We start from the raw sequence: 14340 nt of genomic DNA, 5'->3' as shown, positions 1-14340 counted from the left end.
ATCGTTTAAGATAGTAGTTCCGACGAAGACTCCGACGTAGATATAGTTAACGTACTAGGACTTACTAATATATCTCGGGATAGTATTAAGGTAGAACTATTCTATAGGAATAGGGAGAAGCTAGGATACTTCCTTATATAACTTAAGACTACCTTTAAGCTTAATCTAGCTAAGTACGCTAGGGTAGAGGATAAGGTTATATTCGTAGTAATACACCTTAAAGGGGTAGCGTTCTATTAATTTAAACTAGTATAGGACGACTACCTCGAGTCCTTAGACCCCGATAATAAGACTAAGGTATACTTTAGGAACTTTATATAGTTCGAAGTAATAATTAAATAGATCTATAGTACGATTAATAAGGCTATAGTAGCCTCTCGTACTATCTATACCCTTAAATAAATAGGATCTATAGCTACCTACTACTCGAAATTTAAGAAACTAGTAAAGAAACTAGAGTATATAGACGATAATATCTTTAAGGATACGTTTTATAATAGATTAAAGAAGGAAGTTAGGAAGGAAATAATAGAGCGCCTAGAAACGTATAAGGATATAGTAGATAAGGCTATTAAACTTAATAATCGACTATACGAGCTACGTATAGAAGATAATTAAGGAAGGAGCTTAGGAAGACGAGGGTACCGGGAGTATCGGTATTCTCCTCGAGCTAATACGAGACGCCTACGAGACTACGAAAACCCTATAGACCTAGACGCTATAGAACGTTATAATACTTAACGAATAGGCCTAGGTAGAGGTCGGAATATAGGGCGAAAGGTTATAGGAGGACGAGATCGAGAGAAGGAAAGATAAAGGAAGGAAAACCTATACTACGAATATAGTAAGTTCGGATACTATATACGCGATTACCTAGAAAAGAAAAGCGCTTAAGGACTATATATAATAAATATATAGAGCGATAGTGTAGACGGCTTAATAGCGAAAAAGGCCGATACTATTAAAGAGACCTAAAGATCTACCGAGGGTAAGGGTAAACTAGTATAGAAGGACTACTAGGAATCGGATAACCCCCGAGGGTTAGGTAAGTTAGATACTAAGTAATTAGGAGAGGAATTCTAGTTAAAATATTAAACTAAGAAACCTAAGGGACCTAAGCGTAAGACTTAGAAGAAAGAAAAGTTCGACGAACTCCTAAAGGAAGAATGGTAGAGCGAAGTAATATATAATACGAGGAGAAATACCGTAAAATACGCTTAAGAATTATAGTATTTCTATTACGAGGATAACTACTAACTCTATTTAGCTTTAAAGACCGAAAAATAGTAGTTTCTATATAAGGATAGAGGAAGTATAAAACTCCGAGAATAGGAATATAGGGTCTAGGAAACCCTAGCTATAATAATAGCCGACTTTAAAATAATACTTATAAATATAGATAACTATACGACGATTAGGACGAAGTTCTAGAAAATAGTTAACGGAGTTATAGTATCCGATAGAAGAATAACGTAGAAAACGTTTAGGACGACGTTAATCTATAAGTACCGAATTAGAAAATACTAGGAATATAGATATACCTACGTATATACCGAAGAAGGAGAACCCTATTAATTAAGACTCTAGCGAGAAGAAGACGAATAGGTACCGATAGACGAGATATTACGATAATATAAAAACTCTATAGAATTCTATATATATTTCTAGGATAGAAGGGAAGGAGAAACCCTATATCGTTATAATCTAGGCGCTACTCCTAGAAGAGAATAAAAATATATATAGATCTAGAAATATAACGACTAGAAATACTCCTTATAAGCCGAGTATACGTACGATACGTATAGCGGGGAAGCTTACTTTACGACCTTTAAAGGACTAGGTAAAGGAGTAACCTATACGGAAGGATAGTTAGTTTAGCTTAAGTAAGGACTATTTAGTTTTAGGACGGTAACGCTACTACCGCCTTATTACAATATATCTATAATAGAAAAAGGACCCGCGGATGAGATTATACTAAATAAGCCCGACCTAGTAATTATCCGAACCTACTACTAGGTAGTAGGACTAGCGGAAAACTCCGGAATATAGTATAATCCCCTAGGATAACCGAAGAAAGAAAGAATCTATATAATAATCTATAAATATACCTAGGATAAATACGAAGATAAAGAAAATAGCTATACGTACGACTACGTAGGCTACGTATTCCCTTTCCTATTCGGAGAAGGAGAAAATAATAACTAATTAGAAGAATTATAATAGTAGTTAAAGGAATACGAGAAAATAAGATTATAGAGAATAACGTATACCTACCTCGATAACGTTATATTAATAGAAGAAGAAGGTAAGGTAGTAGTGTCGGAATATTATCTTATAGTATTTATTACTAACTACTACTAGGTAAGTATTAAAGACGGTATTAAGAAATTAATATTCTACCCTAGCGGGCCAAGATAATTAACCCGAAGGCCAATTAGTCTAAACGGATACTACGACTTAGAATATCTAGCGGTAGCCTCTTACTATTTATACGATATAGTAGAGGGTAAAGTAGTACGCTATAACCTACTAGTATAAACGATTAGAAGAATATAGATACGATTAGTATTCCTCGATAATAAAGAAGAAGAATAGGAGGAAGTAAACGCGAAAGAATCGGACGAAGATTTCGACGTATCGTTAGAAGAAGAAGAAAAATATTACGTAGCTAAGGTTACGAGAAATTAGATTAAGATTATAATAAAGTACTAGAAATATAACGAATATACGAGATATACTAGCGAGACCGGAAGATACCTCTATATCTATTACGATCCTAGAATAAAACTATAAGAATAATAGAACGAAATTAATATATTATTTTACTAGAATTACGAATATAACTAGGTACTAATAGTATATATATATATATAGGGACTAACTTATAAGTAGATTATAGTTAACCTCGACTAGGAAGACGTAAAGAGGATCTAGGAAATAGAAGCTCCGACTATAAGGGACTTATATACGATATAGGAAGATAAAAAAGAAAATATACCTTATATCGACGGACGAGTAGACCCGACGTACCTATTCGGTTACTTTAGCTACGCGGGAAGAAGCTATTAATAGTACTTTAAGATATACTAATACCTATAGAATATAAGCCCTAATTAACTTCGGATTCCGATTAGTAAGATAACGTATCGATTAATAAACGAGTATAACGAACGCGCTTATATAGTAGAGTTAAGACTATACGTATATTTAAAAAACGATAAGGAGATAACCTATTAAGGCTAGGTTACCTACGGTAATAGCCTTAAACTTTATATAAGTTAAATAGAAGTAAAGTAGAATATATAGTCCTTACGGCCGTTCTATAGAACCTCTCCGTACGACTTATAATAGACTCCGGAGTAAACGAAAATTACGTCTTATACTACGTAGCGTAAAGGTTAAAAGACTACGTAAAGGTAAAGACGGAACTATACCGACTTATAATAGTAGACGAGTTACTAATAGAGTTTAAGGACGGATAGATAAGAAAAGAACTACGATAGGTCGAACTAATAATAGAAACTTATTAGGAAAGGATAACCCTAGATATAATAGCGATAAAATATAACGCTATACTAGAAATAGGGTAGCTAGAAAAATATAACTCCTAAATAAACTAGAAAATAAGAGAATTCGAATTTCCGAATTATAGTTACGAAACGAAAATAGAAGACCAATTATCTTTAAAGGTTTTCTTCGTAAAGGCGATATAGGTACGACCGAGAGGTAGAATATTAGTATAAACTAATATCGAAGAGCTACTCTCGAAATATACGAAATATAAAGAACTATTTATAGAAAAGGAAGGTAAGGTAGCGCTTCTAGAATATTAGCCTTAGGATTATCGAATATCTATAAAAGAGGGAGAAGTACTTAACTATAAGGAATAGTTAAAGTTACTCTTAAAGAAAGAAGAAGACTTCCTAAAGGACTATATCGAGAAACTAGAAGTAAAGGGCTTAGTAAGAAGAAGCTAACTAAAAGTAGGAAAATATAGATCTATATTCTATAATATACTCTTCGTAATAAAGAAGGATAGATTATTACGACTATATATTAACTATAGACTACTTAACGATAAAACTATTAAAGACTATTATCCTATTTTCTAATAGAATAAGCTATAGGATCGCCTCTTAGGCGTAGTATAGTTTACCGTATTAAATACTAGGAATATCTATTACCTAATTAGAATAGCTAACGGAGAAGAATAGAAAACGGTATTCCGAATAAGATAAGGAGTCTACGAATTCCTAGTTATACCTTTTAGACTTACTAATATACTATTAACGTTCTAAGAATTTATAAATAACGCTCTAAGAGAATATTTAGACGTATTCGTTATCGTCTACCTCGACGATATCCTAATCTTCTTAAGGACTTACGAGGAATACGTAGGGTATATAAAGAAAGTAATAGAAAAGCTAAAGGAAAATAAAATTCTACTTAAGCTATCTAAATACGAATTCTATAAGAATAGTATTAGATTCCTAGGCTATATTATATCTTCGGAAGGACTCGTACCGAACTAAGAAAAGGTTCGAGCTATTAATAAATAGCTAGAACCGACGATAGTTAAGGAAGTATAGGTATTCTATAGATTAATTAACTATTACCGAAAGTTTATTAAGAATTTCTTAAAAATCGTAGTACTAGTTACTAACTTAACTAAGAAGGAAATAATCTTCGATTTTAGGGAAGAATATAAGAATACCTTTAAAGAGCTAAAGCGATAAATAACGTCCGCGCTAATCTTATATATTTTCGACCTAGAAAAGGAAGTAACCGTAGAAATAGATACCTTAGATAAAGTAATAGGAGGCTACCTTAAATAAAAAGACGAATAAGGAAAGCTTTATCTAGTAGTATATTATTTAAGGAAGCTAAGCGGACCCGAGGCGAATTACGATATCTACGATAAGGAACTACTCGTAGTAGTAGAATACCTAAAAATATAGAGAGTATACCTAGAGAGAGCTAAATACCTAGTGTAGATATACTTAGACTATAAAAATCTAATATATTAAATAATAACTAAAGAACTTAATAGGAGATAAGTTAGATAGGCTAAAACTTTAGCCTCTTACGATTTTAAAATTATATATATTCGAGAAATAGAGAACGTTATAGCCGATACCCTTAGTCGAAGAACGAACTATATAGAAGGACTAGAACTAGAGCTAGCGGCGCTCCTAGAAAAAAGAGAAAATTACTTAATATATAGAAAGATAGAAATAAGAATACTTATAATATTAGAAATAGATTTTATACTAGAATAAAAATAGAGAATTATATAAGTAAGATATAATAATAAAAGCGTAGGATACTTAGGTATTAATAAAATAATCGAACTAGTAATACGAGATTTTACCTAGGTAGGATTAAGAAAGGACGTTAAAGAATACGTTAAGAATTACGATATATACTATAAAGCTAAATACTTAAGATATAAACTATATAGCTTATTATAACTAGCGGAAAATATAAATAAAGTATAGTTAAGGATAGTAATAGACTTTATAGTTAAGCTATCGTTATCGAAAGAACCTATAACGGATATAATATATAATAGTATACTTATAATAAACGATATCCTAATAAAGTATATTTATCTACTACTATATAAAGAAGTATTAATAGTAGAAGAACTAGTATATATAGTTATAAGAATAGTATTCGCGTAGTACGAAATACTAGAAGTTATTATTACGAATAGAGATAAACTATTTAATTTATAGTTTTAGTAGTCGTTAACCGACCTATTAGGAATAAAATATAAAATATCTACATTATATTACCCGTAGATAGATAGATAAACGGAAAGAGCGAATTAAACGATAGAATAATATTTACGATACTATATAGATTACTAATAAAGGAATTAGATCGAGCTATTACTAATAGCTTAATTCGCTTTTAATAATAATATATCGATAACCGGCATATTACCGTTCTTTACGAACTACGGAAGATACCTAGACTTTAAGAAAGAACTATTAGGCGATAGACCTATAGTAGAAAAGGTAAGAATAAAAGTAGAAGACTTATATAAATTATACTTTCTATTAAAAACGAAATTAGATAAAATATTAAGAATAACTATAAAAACGACGAATAAGAAAAGATTTAAGGAACTAGATTTCTAGGAGGGAGAGATAGTTTATATTAATATAAAAAATATAAAAATATAAAGACTAAGTAAGAAACTAGATTATACGAAAATTAGTCTATACCGAATTAAGAAAATACTAGGGCTAGTCTCTTATAAGCTATAATTACTAGGAGGACTAAATATATACCTAGTATTCTATAAATTATTACTAGAGAAAGTACTAGACGAAGCTAGACTAGGACTAGTATATATCGATAAAGAAACCTAAGAACTCTATTATAATATAGAAACTATATTCTAGTATAGATAAGAAAATAACTAAATAAAATATCTAATTAAATAGTTAAGATATTTAGAGGAGGAAAATACGTAGGAATCGGAAACTAACCTAAACCTAAAACTTATAGTCCGGTACTACCGGACTATCGGATAATCTAAGGGAATAGGACCTAGAAATTAGGCTAGGGAATCCGGCGAAAGGTTAAAGATATCTTTAAGCTAAGCGTTATCTATACTAACTAAAATAGTAGAGGAAGCCTAGGGCGGAGGATTAATATAATCTAGCGCGTCTAGGGTATAAGCCTCCTAGATAACTATTTTCTTTTATTTCTCTAGTAGTAGTTCGGCCTCTTTCTCGAAACGCGTACGCTCGGCGTTAGCCTAAGTAATAGAAGAAAGTAGGCGCTGTATCTCCTTACTCTTTTAACGAATCTCTTCGCCTTTTTAGCGAGCGGCCTCGGCTAAGCGGCTACGCTTAGCTAAAAGGGCCTCGAACTCGGTATTAGAAAACACCTCATTATAGTCTTTTCGGTTATTACGCGTAAAATTATTATAGCGCGTATAACTATTTAACATAAAATAAATAATATTTACGTTCTAGTAGGGAGTATAACGACCTATACCTTCGTATTTCCGTCTAAGGGTTTTAATTTTAAGCGTAGTACATTAACGATGAATAGTAGAGGACTCGGAACGTTTAATAATACCTACGGGCGATATAGTTAGCTATAAAGGAAGAAAGAAATAAATATAAGGGAGGCTTACCTTAAGTACGTTAAGGATAACGACTAGAAGGAGGAGGGAATAGTATTACGAACTAGGTTACTTAAAAGGTTACTAAGGAAATTAAGGCACCTACCTAGGAGGGAAGTTAGCCGATAGAGAACGAGGCTAAGTTACGTAACTAGGAAAGGCTAGATCTCCTAGATCCCCTAGATCCCGTGGGATCTCGAGAGATCTAAGGGGAGCTACGAGATCTAAGAGAGCTACTAGTACTATATATATACGCCTACTACCTATATTAAGATAGATCGTAGTTAACTTCGTTAGTAATCCTATACCTACGTTTTAGGATATAGTCCGACGAATAAGTATTCCCTTTATTATCCTGGTTAGTACTCTTGTACCCACTCTATCAAGGAACCCTACCTTGGTTAGAACTGCTTACAGCTCGGATTATAATAATACTCTTGTTTATTGCTAGAATCTTGTCGTAGGTTTTAATGCGGTTAGTTTCGATCTATAGATTCTAAGATACAGTATTCCTCCTTAATAGCTTTAGATCGTCCAAATTAGAGCACATTAGGCTCTACGTTTAGATCCTAGCCTATTTCCAGGCTAGAGCTACCCAAAATATCTTATGAGATGTTAGATAAAGATCCAGATGGAAGATCCTCACTAGGTGCTGAATAGAAGCCATAGTCTGAACCATCAAAATTCAAGAACTAGGAATAATTTAGACAGGCCACCATGGAAAAAAACGATTCTCTTGGCACCATGGGGTGTGAGCACGGGTTATAGAGAAGCGCAGAAACATGTCAGAGTAGTCCAATATGCGAAGACAACTATGAGCCTACCCGTGGATACTTTATATATCACCTAGCTCGGTTTGAAGCAAGGCCCGCTGTTTATCAAGCCGCTCAAGAACCTGAGCCGTGTCATGGTGCGATGTTGCCCTCGCTACCGCATCTCGCAATATCTGTGCTGTTTCGGCATAACTGTTGATATGTCGCTTTTTATCCTCAATCTGGGCACATCTCCTGCCTGTACGATCCCGGTTTGAGGAGGAATGAAGTAAAATTGGGGGATCACGGCGGCAGAATTCAATACCACGCTGACACGACCAAAAGCACATGCCAGCACAAATGTTGCGCAACGCAGATGGTGCAAGATCAATCAAAGAGTGCCGTCTTTCACCTTGACCGCGGATCTCGTACTGCTCCATCCACCGACATATATCGATCATGTCATTCAGCGCTTTTACACTTTCATATTCGACACATATTGCAGTCGTCTCTGCCACTAAGCTTCTGCTGTCGTGTATCCCATATTCAGAGACACAATGCTCGATCTGCAATAAACAGTTAATCTCGAGCGCCCATAACACTGCACGATGTATTTGACTGTGTTTCTTCAACGTATTGGCATTGGAATCCCCGAGGTAGATATTTGCCAATTTACCTGCAGGACCTTCATGCCTCCGTAGATGTTCTGGACAACCATTGTTCCTCCAATGATAAATCTTTTCGTAGAGAGTATGCACATCATTTGGATCGACGCCTCGGCGTTTAGCGGCGGCGCTGCACAAAGCCTGGATGATCTTGCGCGCAATAATTGCCAGGGCAAGTATAGCATCGAAGTATCCCTCGGCTTCACCTTGCGGAAGTCTCTCATTACTACCGGCATGGTCGTCTGGAATATAGGATATTTGTTTAAGATCAAGGCAGTGAAAGGCGTCAAGTCCATAGACATGCCAATAGAGACGCACGCGACGCTCGCCAGCCCTTGTCAGAATTGATGACGAATTTGAAGTCGTCGAGCTGCGATCACAGATTCGAGACTGCAACGTCATTAAAACGAGCGACTCATGCTTTAGGAAGAGGTTCCCCAGACTTGAATGCAGCAGTTGATTGTCTGCATCCTCGTATACGAAATCGATCATAAGTGCCAGAGCTTCAAGGTCGTCCAGTCTGGTAATTCCATCACTAGATGCGGTGCTTCGGGCTTTAAGGAATGCCTCCCGGAATTTGAATGCAAAGCGCTGTTGAAGATCCCACTGGTTTAGAGTTGCGGTGAAGGGCACACCGCGGCAGGCAATGGCATTTAAAAGAGGCTGGCCACATCGACCCGCACGGTAGTCTTGCCAGAAGGCGTCCTCGAGAATAATTGGAAGAGATAGAGCCGCGAAGCTGAAGTAGGAATGTAGTGCTGCAGTAAAAGTACTCGAGTCTGCAGAGTCTCCCGACCAGGAAGATTGATCGAGCGTTTCAACGGAGAAGGTAGCTCTCTGCTCATGATTGTCTGGGGTGCCAGACTGGCCGTGGTCCGTGGCCGAAGATGGACCTTGTTGAGTTGTAATTTGTTGGCTGCCATTCCATTCTGCTGGTAGAGGGTCGCCCATGAAGACTTGGTCGAGGAAGAGGATATTGTCAAGACTCAACCAGAATGTATCATCAGGAACCAGGTTATCTGGGTACTGTGATGGTGCTGTGTTGACATCTTCTAGTGGAAGAGATTTGGATCGGGATGCTGGAGCAGAAGAGGGTGATTTATCTTGATGTTTCAACGATGTATCAACGGGAGAGGTCTCTGATTCTCGGACACAGGTGTCCATAATGCCACCATGAGCGGTGAAAATGCGGCGTCGTTGAATACGAATATCATCAGAGTCATCGAGGCGGCATTGTTCCTCGCGCCGGGCGCATTGCGAGCATGTGGCCTGGCCTTGTGTAGCTTGCAAGGATCGATCACATCTGATCTTTCGTCGATAGCAGAAGTCGCACGATTCCCGCTCTAATCCTCGTTTCAACGGCATTGCAGACTGTCCAAAGAAAGTTCCGTCTAATTTGGTGCATTGGGTGAAGCATGTAAAAGAGGCTGTAGCGGTGGTACTGTGGCATTAATATGGGCGCAAGCCTCGGCTTCCGTATCAAACCCCTGGGATTGATCATGCGTGCAGTAGCACTCAGTGTACATACTAGGCCTAGACAGGTACAAATCTTACAGGGTTATGCTGCCGCCTGATCATTGACCCTCGTCCGTGGTACCACGGACGGAGGTTTCGCGGGGGTTTTGTAGACTTTGGGAGGCGGAAGCTTTGGGGAAATTTTTAGGGCAGAAATCTGTAGACTTACTGTTCTCAATGCAGAACCAGATGAATCCGGTTGCCTAGTCCGATGCATCATAATCTCCGTTTGGATTTCCTTATATAATCCATCTTAGGTCTCCTCAATCATGGAGATAAATCAAAATAACCAATAGTGCATCATGGCTCAGAGCCCCGACATGTATGGGTACCTACCCAGTGAGCCGGCAGCGCTTTTTGGCGTCGCATACTTTGCCATCTCAATGATCGCATGCATCCTTCAGATGATATTCGGGCGGTACAAGCACTACTGGATGATTACGCTTGCCATTGCTGCTCTGGGTGAATCAATCGGATGGGGAGGTCGACTTTGGGCTCATTTTGCAGTATGTTGTCTTCCTTCAAAGAACACCAATTGCTAATAAATCATAGCCAACGGACTGGATGCCGTTCATGATCCAAATTTGCAGTCTCATCATCAGCCCCGTCTTCATTTCTGCCTTGGACTATATTCTCTTCTGCCATCTGTAAGGACTTTGACTGAACGACCCGCAAAGAAATTCTGCTGATAAAGCAGCGTTGACAAGATTGGACCCCATCTCCTCATCATTCGATCAAGATTCTTCTGGATCGGATTCATCATTTGCGACATCGTCTCTTTGGTCATCCAGACTGTAGGGGGTGTCCTGGTATCATGTGCAACGAACTACGAGCAACTGACACACGGGGCCGGCGTGATGCGCTCAGGAATCATCTTCCAGATGAGCAACACGGCCGTCTTCGTGGTGCTGGTCCTTGGTACAATACTCCGTCTACAAGGAAAGAGGGCAACGCTGGTCTCAGTGGCGGGATGGCCAGTGATGATAGCTATGTGCTTATCGACGCTGATGGTACTGATCCGTAATAGTTACCGGATTGTGGAGCTGTCGGATGGATGGAATGGCCATTTGATGCGTAGTGAGAAATTTCTCATCGGTTTGGATATGGTACCAATGGCGGTGGCGGTTGGGGCGTTGGTAGTTTTTTCTCCATCTCTTTTCTTGCGCGACAGAGACGAGGTCGTGGTGAAGACGGCGGTCCAGAACAATGGGGGCCATTTGATGGGGCAAAAGGCCTGATGATGGTCGGAGATCTAACAAAGAGGGATTTGGTCAACCGTGCACCATGCGACGCCGGCAGAGAGTTTCTATGTCACGACTCTGTTGCATTCTCAAAGCTAAAGTGCGCCCAGAATTAGTGTCAACGGATACGTAACCTCCGCATATTATTATCAGTCCTGAGCAAATTTCGCAGGCTTCATACTCTTCAATATCACTGCATAGGTGTCCTTAACTCTGTGATCCTTATTGGCGCCAACAGATCCATGCGCAATTATGGGAGTCAGCATGGCGTGATCGAAGACTGCTCCATCGAAAGGCGCGATTTCACTTAATATGAAGATCATATGCGCGTAAGTGTCCTACGTCTTGCAATTTCTTTGACTTAATTTATTCACTTAACCACATCAAGAATGAGGAGACGTAATTCTTCTCGCCCTATGAAGCTCAAAACATGTGCAAGTATGAGATGGCCGTAAGGAACTGAAAATAGGTAGCGAAGATATTTCACAGCCAAACATTGCTTCTGAGTTGAGTGAGAGCAGCTGAATACTTTGTGATATTCACGATATTCTTAAAGCTCATTACAAATTGGCCATCAAAAGGTTTGCGGACAATGTTGTGGTGGGAGTGGTGGAATGATCATGGCTCGGTCTGGGTGGATTTGTGGTGCTGTTTGATGTTGATATTATCTGACAGCTCTCTGACGAAGAACTTGCGTCCATTGCCGCAGCAAACAGCGGTACCACCAATGTGCGAGGTGGGTTGGAGGAGAAGTTCCATCGCTTTGAAGAAGCCCTGCAAATTGGGAAGTGCATTTGATAGCTATGCATTTCTCCTCTCCATGCAAGGTTTTTCCCAGCACCTCTGCCATGCTTCCCCCTTAGCTCGAGTGCAAATGCGGGAGGCTGTAGCTAGAAAGTTGTATGTAGCATATTGTTTCCTTGCGTAGGTACTTGGTAAAGTGTGGAGTTTTGGCAGGATCCCCTGACAAAATTGATGTGACCGCGTTCGAAAATGCTCTCCTGTTGCGTAGTCCAAGATGTAGTCACTATCTACCATTCCCGCGGAATGCCGGAAAATGCCATAGCCACTGGATGCTGATCGAAGATGCGAATATGTGGAGAGCGACCATCAGATTCTGAAATCCTCCCATTTGTATATAGGATATCCGACAGATACCAAGTCCTAATCCTAGTCTCAAGGCTGTCTCGGACCTACTGTGCTTCCTATTTGCTTGGCACGCGATGAGCCGATCTGCTGTCGCATGAAGTTGCGGGTTCCTTCCTGACCTGGCAAGTGTAATTTCCTTATCCGCTTATGAACCGCAATGTGGATCACAAACCAGAACTAGTAGGCTATCCCATTATTTGGGCTGATAGGCTTCATGTGGCCGCAGCCGACTGTTCGCATATAAGTTAAAGGCAAAAGCATGAATTCAATAGGTGACCACAAATCGTGTAGCCGAATGCTTGCAAAGGCTCTTCGCCTCAATCTTGAGAGACCAAACACACTACTACGAACCATGGTTTGCCTACCACGCCTGCAAATGCCTCGAAACCCATTTAAGACCAGCAGTAGGTCAAGGATACAGGTTAAGCTCTTTGCTCCTAATTCTCTTTCCGGAGAAACTGTTCTGTCCTGTCTACTGGCGTGCTGATTTCAAAGAATGCTACACCGCGTCAATCTTGCGGGACAAGACTGTCTTCTGGACCCTTGAACTATTTGTTGTATTTTCCCGAAGCACTGTTAGATGTTAATATTCTGGCCGACAGAGGTTTTCCAGCTTAGAGGGTCTGACAATTTCCCACCATCTTACAAAAAAAAGCTCCGTAATCTACTCCACCTCGGATGTTCTATTTATGTTTCCGCATTGAATTTCACAATTTACACGATGCTGTCCACTTGTGGAAGACAAATAAAAAAGTTTTCTTAACTCTCGCTCTTTAAATCGCAACCATACCGCTAGGCATTCTAAGCTCTCCCTTGTCCATACCATCTGTATCTCCGTTGACTGTCTTCCCACTATGCGTACCTAGGGCGCCCATTTTCCTTAAAGGTTCGTGCGTGAAGTTTGTACCTCCGTTCCGCCACCGCCCATCCATCCAAACTCGTTTTCGAAGGCTGTGATCTCGTAATCCTCAAATATGACCCTTTCCAGAGCACATGATGCATGGATACTACTGCCAGGCCACAGAACTGTCGCCCTCCCACGTTCTCTTTCTTTTGCATCGGCGTCAGGTAATGGGAGCTTGCATCAACCACCGCATTCAGCGGGAAAAGAAGAGTCGCTGAAGTAATGCATCACAATAATTTGTGAAGTTCTCCACGGACTTCCTCTTAGGCTCGATCATCCTAACACTGCCTCTTGATAGCTTCTCAAGCACTTGGCCAATAGAGTTCGCTATTGATTTGACAACAAGTAACAGGTTGTCGTTTCCAAGGCCGGAATCAAGACCCAGCGAATGGAAGAAATTCGGAAACTGGTCGACAGCAACACCTACATACGTCTCCGCGCATATCTTTTTTTGTTGCTGTAGATTTATACCACCTCCATAAACTGGGAAGCGGCCTTGAAACGATGCATCGAAGCCTGTCGCAGTGATTATTGCATCCACTGGTCAATGAATACCTTCGGTCGTTGTGATTCCAGCTGCGTTGATGTACGAGATCCTCGCCAAGATGAATGTCAACGTCGACCGCAACTAGGGCTTCTAGATACCCAGGTCCTGGAGTAAGCCGCTTAAATAGCGGGGAGAATTCTGGAATGAGAAGATCGGTTATATAGCTTCTCTTGTCCAGTCGTCCTCGCATGTTCTTGTTAAATGTGACCCTTGCTGCTGTTTGGTCCGCAGACCCTCGATGATTGAGCGCGAAACAGCCCTGCATTCCAATTTCGAGGGTTGAACGATGCTTCATATACCTCTCTGGATTCCTCCTCCGCTCCTCGATTTCTTGTGTAGTATACTCGAAATTACCATCGTGGCCTTCTCGTTCGCGCAAGAATTCGCTCCCGAAGCCCACCGCGAAGATCATCAACTGGGGGT

General features: G+C 39.4%; 4 protein-coding genes across 4 annotated transcripts; 2 read left to right on the top strand and 2 right to left on the bottom strand.

Moving 5' to 3' along the window:
• Positions 1–7979: 7979 nt before the first annotated feature.
• A1O9_08751 (uncharacterized protein) lies at positions 7980–9926 on the bottom strand (the record flags this gene model as incomplete). Its single annotated transcript, XM_013402234.1, has 1 exon — positions 7980–9926. The coding sequence occupies one exon, from the start codon at positions 9924–9926 to the stop codon at positions 7980–7982; it is 1947 nt and encodes a 648-aa protein (XP_013257688.1).
• A 470-nt stretch (positions 9927–10396) lies between these two features.
• A1O9_08750 (uncharacterized protein) lies at positions 10397–10727 on the top strand (the record flags this gene model as incomplete). The annotated part of the gene is made up of 2 exons (XM_013402233.1): positions 10397–10582; positions 10629–10727. 2 exons carry the CDS (start codon positions 10397–10399, stop codon positions 10725–10727), a joined length of 285 nt encoding a protein of 94 aa, XP_013257687.1.
• Positions 10728–10890: 163 nt separating this feature from the next.
• On the top strand, positions 10891–11100 carry A1O9_08749 (uncharacterized protein; the record flags this gene model as incomplete). The annotated part of the gene is made up of 1 exon (XM_013402232.1): positions 10891–11100. One exon carries the CDS (start codon positions 10891–10893, stop codon positions 11098–11100), a length of 210 nt encoding a protein of 69 aa, XP_013257686.1.
• A 2276-nt stretch (positions 11101–13376) lies between these two features.
• On the bottom strand, positions 13377–14269 carry A1O9_08748 (uncharacterized protein). The gene has a single exon (XM_013402231.1). It carries the CDS (start codon positions 14210–14212, stop codon positions 13745–13747), a length of 468 nt encoding a protein of 155 aa, XP_013257685.1. The 5' UTR covers positions 14213–14269; the 3' UTR covers positions 13377–13744.
• Between the last annotated feature and the right edge of the window lie 71 nt (positions 14270–14340).

Source organism: Exophiala aquamarina (assembly GCF_000709125.1).
Source record: "Exophiala aquamarina CBS 119918 chromosome Unknown aczIA-supercont1.8, whole genome shotgun sequence".
NCBI lineage: Eukaryota > Fungi > Ascomycota > Eurotiomycetes > Chaetothyriales > Herpotrichiellaceae > Exophiala > Exophiala aquamarina.
This window is presented reverse-complemented; position numbering and strand designations above follow the sequence as displayed.

Coding starts and splice junctions, on each gene's coding strand:
- A1O9_08748 (XM_013402231.1), bottom strand. CDS start 14,212: ATGAAGCATCGTTCAACCCTCGAAATTGGAATGCAGGGCTGTTTCGCG.